The sequence below is a fragment of the Scophthalmus maximus genome, chromosome 13, assembly GCF_022379125.1.
Source record: "Scophthalmus maximus strain ysfricsl-2021 chromosome 13, ASM2237912v1, whole genome shotgun sequence".
NCBI lineage: Eukaryota > Metazoa > Chordata > Actinopteri > Pleuronectiformes > Scophthalmidae > Scophthalmus > Scophthalmus maximus.
This window is the reverse complement of record NC_061527.1, coordinates 23,968,850-23,978,842: the sequence shown is the minus strand read 5'-3', so window position 1 is coordinate 23,978,842 and position 9,993 is coordinate 23,968,850. Positions and strand designations below refer to the sequence as shown.

The following is a 9,993-nucleotide window of genomic DNA, read 5'->3' as shown; positions in this document are numbered from 1 at the left end:
TCATTAATGGTGGTCTTCACACCACCAAAGAAAAAATGAGTCAGGTTGTTGAGAGAAGCTTCAATTTATTCACTGTAACCAAAACAAAAACTAAACAGTGTGCACCCACGGGACACTCATCATCCAGAACAATGAGAAGATGATTGTAAAAATCACAGTTTGTTTTATGCAGACATACACGAGTGCACACACACACACGCAGAGTTGGGGGGAGGACCAATGTAAATCAGAGCTTTGTGTTTTCAGGAAATACATGAAATTATTAAATAAATTATGAATGAGATTACTTCAAAAACCAACGGTACTACACAGGAGAGGGGGAAAATAGTGCATGAACTGAACATCATAGATCCTCAATTTACTGAACATGCGAACAAGAAAAGCAATAATGAAAAAGAACTGGCTCTGTGAGTGACTGCAAGACGTGACTGATGAAAAAACAACAGGTAAACCCTTCTCCCTTCTATAGTCTGAAGACTTTAAAAAAAAAAAACAAGAGAATCAATAAAAAATAAATCTTATCAGACCCCAGCCACCACCCCCCACCCCCACCCCTGAATAAAAGGCTGCTGTATGAAAGGCCAGAGTCCAGAGGGCTTTCACTCTGTGTGTGTCGTTAGTTTGAACCTGCAGAGACAAGCAGAGCAGTCGGGCCATCGGGCCCTCCGCTCTACAACTCATCCTTCTCTTTCACATCACCGTCCTCCTCTTCTGTCCCAGCATCCTCATCCGTCTCTTCATCATGCTCGCCCTCTTCCTCCTCATTCTCCTCCTCACCATCTTCCTCCTCCTCCTCCTCCCCTTCCTCCCCGTCGCCTTCAACATCCTTCTTCTGGCTCTTCTCCTCCTCCTCCCTAAGTTTCCTGTCGATGTCCTCCTGCTCGTCCTTCATCTTCTTCTCTGGTTCCTGGTGGAATAAGAAGACATGTTGTTTGTTAATGTTTTGAACAGGAGGAAGGTGGTTAACTTGTCAATGCTGATCACTACTTTCCTGCCTTCAAATGCAATTGGTGAAATGGCGTTTACGATGTGGGGACGTGGCTTAGGTAGTGTTCAAGTGGTTCGAGTCCTGAGAACATAGCTGATAAATGGCCTACCCATCAGGTATTCTGACTTCAAGACACTCGATTCTTGTCCAACTGTAGAATGCAGCTATTAGACTTTAACTATGTACACAATGCATATAACGTCTTCTTTTATTTTTATAAATACTTCTAATTAATTTATCAAAAACATATGAAATATGGTTGGATTTTTTTCATGAAGTATAGTATAACAAAGTGCAGCCATACCTGTGTAACTCCCCATGTTTCCTTCCCAAACTCCTCAGCTTCTTTGACATCATCAGTGATCAGGAAGTTGTCAAAGATGGTGCCAGCTTTTACCTGAACAAAGACAGAAAACACGTTAACATTATTTATTCAACTCTGTCTTATCATTGATTTTTATCAGACAGCAAGAAACAACTCTGCGTTGTTGCGTCTCTGAATGGGTGAGATCATTTTACCTGCCACAGATCCAGGCCCAGTACTCCGATCTTGTCAAACTTGTACATGGTAGCGTCTTGAGTGAACTCTGGGTTGTCGATCTCAGGGTGGACCCAGGCTCCCTTGTAGTCAGGGTTGTCAATCTGTTTGGGCTTCCACTCTCCCTGCAGAGACAATGCGTCATGGGTCACAGCTGTGGACGGTTCTGGCTCTCAGAGCAGATATCACATGTGACAGAAGTAATGCTACACAAGCTGTACCTTGTAATCTGGGTTGGTGATCATGGCAGGTTCCCACTCTCCATCCATGTCCTCGTCCCAGTCGTCAGGCTTCGTGGCATCAGGGTCAGGAATGGTCTCTGCCTTGTCCCAGTCCTGAAGGACAGCAGGTTTGAAGTTATCGATCAATCAAAATATAGTGTAAAATCACCATTTGACATGGTCTCAGTGCACTTTACAATTAAAGGAACACATAAAACAGCAATAACACAATTTAACAACTTTTAAAAATAGTTCACACTAGAGTCGTTAAAAATTCAAATTCAATAAAACAAGAATGTGACCTGGACCCTGTGATTTGATGATCTGACACAAGACTGGATACAATGGTTTTCCAGGCTGTATTCAGAACTGTTGCAGGAGCGACTAGCAGAAGTGCAGCTTACTCATAAGGAGCTAGGCCTGGAGTTTTAGGTAGAACTATGATTTCAGATGAGAACATGCAAGATGTACAGAAATCATCAGGTACGAGGCAGACCACAGAAAGCTTAAGGCAAACACACAAACACGTCTGTGAGTTCAAAACAGCATAATTTGGTCTTTGTGAACATAAATCATGTTAGTGTTTATCTGCACATAGAGCAGAGAAGGGAGATCTGCTCAAAAGTCTTCACTTGAGATACATGTGGAGACATTCTACCAGCTGTGACCTGACTATTTTATCTCCTTAAGCAAAGGAAACACTGGACCATCCTTAAGGAGAGCAAAGGAGAAAATGCTGTTCCACAATTCCTTTTTTGCAGCCACATTTAAAGCAACACCACATCGCAAGCTGCAGAGCCCGGTAAATATAGAAACAAAAGAACATCTGTTTTATTATCACGACACGATCCAAAACTGATTTAGGTCTGAGCCCCAAATCCATAAAAACAGATTTATTCTGTCACGTCTGTCCAACGGGAGTGGGACTCGAACTCCTTGTGATTTTACTGATCGGGCGGGCCGCGAACAAGGGACCTCCGGTATGGGAGACCGACGCACTTACCACTAAGCCAAAACCATGGTGTTACAGCACCACCAGCTAGCACGTCTCTTAATGTGTAGACGAGTGATGTTTACAAACTGCGCACACAGCGTTGTGTGGTGCGGTCCTCACCATTGTTTTGTTTTTCGATTTACAGTGCCAGGGCTGAGCCAAAAAGTCAGTTTTTTTATCCAGCTCCGCACAGAACCAACAGCTAGCGAACCGTGAGGAAATATTCACAGATTGTTTTTGGGTTTAGAATCGCTCACTGCCCCTTTAAGGTGTCTGAAAAAAGCATGATACTATTTTGGATAGGAAACTTTTCTGTACTCTGAGGCGTTTGTCACTGTTCATACGTATGTTCTGTAATAAACAAAGTGTGAGTGTTTGCACCTACGGCTTTCCTCTTTCCTAACTCCTTGTTGATTCTCCTTCACATCTGTCCTTGACCTCATGACGTTTTCTTCAGGATAAAGGAATACTGGTCAGTAAAGGACCACAGCCGAGAACCCATGACTAATTGGCTAAGAATGAGAATGCGTCAATTAATATGTAATAAATCCCAAGCCACTGGGTTAGACAGAGAGCAAATGTGAATGTTAGAATTAACTCAAATTTAACTCACTGGTACAAAAAATAAAAACGGACTGTATATAAGTGCACAACAGATAGGGCTGGGCAATCTGGCTAAAATGGTACAACGATTAAAATAATATAAATAATTATCAGGATCAAAGTCAAATGATTATTTCTTTCAGGTTTAAAGTGTGATTTCTGCTCCTGAGTGAACGCTGAACAAACAAAGTATTTGTGATTTATGGGCATGATTTTAAATAGGCTTTTCATTGAAAGCTTATGACTGTCACTGAAAAGTCATCCATTTGGGGAGAACTTTAACGATCATGCACCAATAATCACATTCACTGGTAACATGTCATTATTTAGCACTGGCCAAAGTATGGAAACAGCGTTAACAATGCAGAACAGAGTTACTGTATGATGATACATTTACTACCTCTTAGCACCTGCAATCATGTGATCAGCAGTCAGCCAGTCATATGAATGCCTATCATTGTTTCAACCCCTTATCAATTGCTTTGTATTTCAAAATAAGAGCATGCCATTATTCAAGATGAATTCAACCAGGTTGGACAAATCAACCCGCAAACTGTTACATTATCTGAGCCTGATAACAGCACGTGAGCCTGAATTAGTAAACCATGCTTGTAGAATAGGATTTGAGGGAATTCCAAATTTTACTTAAAAATCTCAGTGTTGACAGTACATTTATGGTGACCTTTGAGGTGATTTGAGATTTAGGCACGCTCTTGCAAGGGAGGAGTTTCAAGCTCAGTGAACTAGTGCTGATCAAGTGTCAGAGAACACTGACGGAACAGGAGGTCATTTAAGACTTCCATGAGTTTTAGATGCTGTACGCTGTAAACAAAATGAAGCCAAAACATCAAGCGCTGATGTGTGGAGTCGAACTCCTCTCCTACCTCAGGCTTGGCGTCACTGGGGTCGTCGATCTTTGCCCGGTCATCCCAGTCGCTGGGTTTCTTGGCCTCGGGGTCCTTGATCTTCTTCGGGGGCAGCATGTCCCAGTCTTCCTCCAGGGAGCCAGACTCCACCTTTTCGTTGTTGATCTTCACCTCGTATGTCTGGTCTGGGTTCAGTATCAGTGTGTACAGGTGGGTCAGCTCGTCATCCTGGGGAGTGGGGGGAAGGGAGTTAAGACAACATTCCCCACAACTATCTAACTCGTTCAACAGGATTTATGCTTGAAGCTATACCTTGCATTTGATGTCTTTCTTGATTAGGTGGTTCTGGCCCTTGTAGTTCAAGATTACGTGAACCTTCTTCGTGCTGTATCCACAGATATCAGGCCCTGCAGACATTGAGAAATGGTTCATTTACAGAGGAAGCAAAAATAATGATTACATTTCAAACAGCTGGGGGGAGGCTTGCACACATCCTTCCAAATGCTCTCTCCAAAAGAAGTGTTCCACACTCAAACCCGATGCAGCTACAAGTCAAACATGACATCGACGTCAAACTCACCAAACATGATGTAATACTGCGAGTCTCCGTGCATGGCACTCTGGTCAAGGTCAGAGGGGAATATTTTGACGTAGCCTCCTCCGCAGTCAATCTTCTGCTCATGCTTGACAGTGAACTGGACGACCAGGGTCTTCCCCTCGTTGCTGAAGGGCTCAAAGCGGGCGGACAGGGCGTAAAAGCGGGCGTCCTGGCTCGTCTGAACACCTGAATGGAAGCAAAAAGCTGTTATCAACATGAGCTCAAAGCCTTTCATGGCTTTTGTTTCCAGCTGTGTAGTAGTTTCTCCTTTAATAGATTTCCCTCGTCAGAAACTTTATCACAGGTCATATTATTTTATGACTTATTTTTTATAACTGAGCCAAGCAGCTCCTCAAAGGCTACAACAGTTCTGGTTTGTGGCACCTTCATTGAAAATTTGCGTATGAATAAACTTCACCAAAGTACATTAGCAACCGACATCATAGGGTTTCTGTGGTTTCTGGAGATTGTTTCAAAATATAATATTCTCACAATAAGTCTGTGTTCAGTGAAATTAGCACAACCAGGAGAACTGGAGCAACTACAGTAGATCAAGAGTGAAGGGGTGTTAGTGAAGGCTCCACTGGCAGGTTATTCCAGTCCTGACAGTGTTCTCAGCACATACTCCACAGGCCACTTCCTTGATGTACAAGCCTCCTTTACCTGCATTTGCATGACAGGACTCTTATCTGCAAGCGCCTTAGATATACAACTGCAGCGATTTCAGACAAAAAGCATGCGTGCCAGTTCTCTCTCGATGACAGAACATGTGCGAAAACTACCTTTATCGGCTTCAGCATCACCATAGAACTTGCCAGCGGTCAGCTTCCACTGGCCGTAATCGGACTTGTGCTTCGACGGGAGCCACCGGCTCGTCCATCCATCTGAAACACAGCGTTCACACTTGTTACTCACTGTCCTGTTCACACAGGTGGACAGTGAACATGGATGGATTCCACCTGAAGGCAGGATGGAAGGTGAAAGGAGCTCTGGACTAACACACAAGGACGTCGATTGATGAAGTATTTGGTTGACAAAATGAAGCCATTTTTAAAAACAGTATTCAAACTTTTGTTTTACTGCTGTAAAGCTTCTCCACTTGTTTCCTAAGCCAACGTTATTCCTCACTTCATTGACAGATGTGACGTGGCCTAGCTCGAACACCCTGGGTTACAGTGAGGACTTGTGAGGTTATTTCAATAAAACAAATAGATGTGGTAACGCATTTTGAAAAGAAAAACTGATAAGAGCACAGGAACAGACAGAGTAGAAGGTGGTTCCTCTGCACCACGGGACGGGCTTCACTGTACCTCCATCCAGGAACTGCTCTTTGAAGTGGACGGCGGCGTCCGTGGTGACGGCGATGGACGCGAAGACCGCGAGAAGAGCCCCGGGAAGCTTCATGTCGGCGGCTCGTGTCCGGCGGCGGGGAGCCGAAGGCAGGGCGGCGGGGAGCCGAAGGCAGGGCGGCGGGGAGCTGAAGGGGCGGCGGAGGCGCAGCCGTGGCCGGTAGATAAAGAGCGGAGGAGACGTAACCCGACAACTTCCACTGCGCCGAGCGCTGCACAGATGGCCGCGGCTCATTGGACGAGCGTCCTGCCAATGAAATGGGACCACGAGTTACTTTTCGGAAACGGCTCGGGCGGAGTCGGGCGGAGATCGGAGGAAGGTGGGCGGAGGCGAGAAACGTTTCCGCACTGTGAAAACAGTGAGCACAGAGCCTCCTTACACACACACACACACACACAACAGGCATCAGGTGTAAGAGCTTTTCGCCTCCAATATGTGCTCGAGGCGTTAATTCTACAAAATGAAGCTTCCCTCGGTTTAAATAATTGGGGCTAATTCTAGTTAGGGGATTTGGTTTTACTAGTAACACCCATTCAAAATCCCATTAACTGATCAGGTACATAATCAGAAAAATACTGGACAATAAATTCAAAAGGATTGTTGTTGTACCTACACTCGCTTCCCAAAAACTAAATAAAACTAATATAATATAATACCAAACCTTGCAATATATCCCCGGATTTAATTGTATTTAAATTAATTAATTTCATCCTCCCTTATTTTGTATTGATTATGTTTTTCATGTACCATTAACCAAAGCAAATCCCTTGTGTGTGAGAACCTACTTGGCAATAAACACGATTCTGATTCTCACACTGAATCTAATTTTTTTGTACACCCATATTATTTGAATAAAGGTTGACAGAATTTTAGGAACACCTCAGTATAACACAATTCAACACAACTGTAAAAAAAAATACACACCAACCAAAATGCACATTAAAATAAATTATATTCTTTCAAATAGATTAAATGAAAACAAGAAAATGAGTTAAAATTAAAAGATGTCTGTTGTAGGTGAACCCTATGAATTGAAAAGTCACATAAGCCCATTCATACAGTGCTGCTATTTACTGCACTTTTTCTGTCACATTCATACACTGGAAGAGCCATCAGAGGCAGTTCAGGGTCAAGTGTCTCGCAAGGACATTTCAGAATGCGGTATAGGGGAAGCTGGGATTGAACCGTCGGCCTTGTGGTTAGTGGACAACCGTCTCTATCGCCTGAGCCATTGTCGGACACAGCGATTAAAGACACATGGTGTAATCTTATGATACAGCGGTGCATTAAAGTTAAAACGCTGAATTGCTATCAACCATCTTGTTTACATTAATTTAGTTTTTACAGTCATATTAAGCCCATATTCTGGTTTACACCCAGTGTACATATTGATTTAATATTCTATATTATTAACAGTAGATGTTAACTGTGACACCAAATCTCAGAGGAACGTGTCAAAAATAATGAAACAATTTTCAGAGAAGCTTTGTATCAGAGCTTGATTCATTCTTTCAAAAGTAAGTGCTGAAATTACATACTGGAGCTTTGTTTCACACACCCCCGGAGCCGGTGAAGTTTGATGTAAGAAATCAAAGCCAGTCACCATTCCAACTACTGACCAACTAGATCACTGGAAAACCAGTGTCATTATTCTATAGGATCGAGACTGGGACAAATGAGTTTTGAGTAATGTGACAAATAATAAAGCGCAGCACATATTTAGCTCTGCAGTGACTACCCACTTTTAGAATGGCTTCGGTTCCAGAAAATAATTTCCGATTCACTCACTCCATAGATGTTTCATAAAATCCTTATACAAAGAGTTTTAAGCCTGGATCCAAGTCAATAAACCACGAGATGAATCGTTACCATAAACGCATTATATGAGGAGCACAAAAATTCTGAAAAACAGAAAAAGGCAAAGGTACAAGACTGTAAATGATGATTTATTAATTTTTCTTCAATAATATAAGGAATTTTATCCATTCATTCATCCATCCATTGGGTCGGGATCCATGTTTTGGTCATTGGTGAATTTGAGCTCTGATTTTAAAAGCTTTGAGTGATGAACCTTTTTCGTTACACTTGTTTTGTGTTCTATGTTGTGTTTTGGAAAGAAATGGTAGGAGAAAAATTCAATCGTTATTAAAAAATTAAATTGTTATTTACTCCGCTGTCATGTGTGACTAATAGAGGAAAATAAAAACAACCTTAGGTTCCTCTTCAGCACTGTAGACAGGCTGACACACAGTTAAAGCTCTACTGAACAGTCTATTCCTCCAACTCTTAATAGTAATGATTTCATGAGCTTCTTTACTAATAAGATTGTTACCATCAGAGAAGAAATTCAGACAGATACACTGTCCAACACAGTACCTTCAGAACCAACAATATTGACTAATTTATATAGACTGCTTCTCCCCAGTAGATCTGTCTGAGCTGACTTGACTGGTCACTTCATCCAAGCCATCAACCTGTCGTTTAGATCCTATTCCATCAAGGCTGTTTAAGGATGTATTCCCTTTAATCAACAGTTCCATATTAGATCAGATCAACTTATCTCTATCAACTACGTACCAAAGGCCTTTAAGGTGGCAGTAGTTAAACCTCTGCTTAAAATGCAGACTCTAGGCCCAAATATCTTAGATAGCTATAGACCCATATCAAACCTCCCCTTCATTTCTAAAATCATCTTTTGCTAACAAAATATGTGATTATTTTCAGAGGAATAGTATTCTCGTCCTAGTGCTGCATTTGACACCATTGATCACAACATTCTATTACAGAGACTAGAACACATTATTGTGATAAAAGGAACAGCACTAGAATGGTTTAAGTCTTAATTATCGGATAGATTTAAGTTTTTTTAACATCAACCACAAATCATTAATTCATACAAAAGTTAGTCATGGAGTTCCACAAGGTTCTGTGATGGGACCAATAAACGTTATATATACTTCCTCTTAGGCAATATTATAAGAAAGCACCCCATACATTTCCGTGTTAAACAATTTTTTACATCAAAAGTCAAATATAGCTGTAACAGGTGAGTCTATCTCTCCATCCGAGGGTGCTTCATCCTCCTCAGAAGAGGAAACTTCATCCTCGTCCTCATCATCATCGCGTCGGGCACCTCAGACCTTTCCTCAGGGCCAAATCCCTCCCAGTCGACGGGGTACTGGAGGCCCCTCCCTCGACGACGGGACTGAATGAGCCGATGGACGGTGTAGGTGGGACCCCCATCGATCAACCGTGGAGGGGGAAGAGGTGGAGCTGCGGGGACCAGTGGACTCTCATGGACAGGCTTGACCTTGGAGACGCGGAACGTCGGGTGGAATGCATGGATCGAGGCAATTTCAGCCTAACCCCCGCAGGGTTTATGACCTTCTGTACCTCGAAGGGGTCGATAAACCTGGGTGCCAGCTTCTTGGATTCCGGGTGGACAGCCACACCCTTTGACCCACCTGGTAGGTGGGGGCCCTGGTGCGGTGGCGGTTTGCTGCGGCTGAGTAGCGGTCGGCAGAGCATAGGAGGGAGGCTCTGGCTTGTGTCCAGGTCCTCCGACAGCGGCGGATGAAGGCCTGGACTGACGGGCAGGAGACCTCCTCCTCAAGGCCAGGGAACAGAGGAGGCTTTTTGCGGGAGTCAGGGACAGGCCAGGCGGTGACAGCGGAAACCTGGGCGGGGTCCATTTGGATGTTCCCCCTCCCGACGACGTACCCCAGGAAGGAGACAGACAGAAGCAGACGGGTGTGACACAAGGTTGGAGGCACGACTCACCAGTATGCCCCCTCCTACTGGTGAGTCCGACCTTTTGCCGGACAACGGGAGACAA

The 9,993-nt window shown here is 43.5% G+C and overlaps 1 protein-coding gene across 3 annotated transcripts; it reads right to left on the bottom strand.

The window, feature by feature from the left end:
- Window positions 1–48: 48 nt before the first annotated feature.
- LOC118318042 (calreticulin) lies at window positions 49–6,407 on the bottom strand. 3 transcript variants are annotated; one of them, XM_035647311.2, is made up of 9 exons: window positions 6,119–6,407; window positions 5,591–5,692; window positions 4,791–4,994; window positions 4,523–4,617; window positions 4,229–4,438; window positions 1,748–1,861; window positions 1,508–1,651; window positions 1,293–1,385; window positions 49–907 (listed from the first exon to the last, which is right to left on the bottom strand). In XM_035647311.2, the coding sequence occupies exons 1-9, from the start codon at window positions 6,390–6,392 to the stop codon at window positions 671–673; spliced, it is 1,473 nt and encodes a 490-aa protein (XP_035503204.1). In that variant the 5' UTR covers window positions 6,393–6,407; the 3' UTR covers window positions 49–670. The 3 variants fall into 3 exon arrangements, with proteins under 3 accessions (XP_035503204.1, XP_035503205.1, XP_035503206.1); XM_035647312.1 differs by lacking the exon at window positions 49–907 and adding an exon at window positions 1,028–1,081; XM_035647313.1 differs by lacking the exon at window positions 49–907 and adding an exon at window positions 1,028–1,069.
- Between the last annotated feature and the right edge of the window lie 3,586 nt (window positions 6,408–9,993).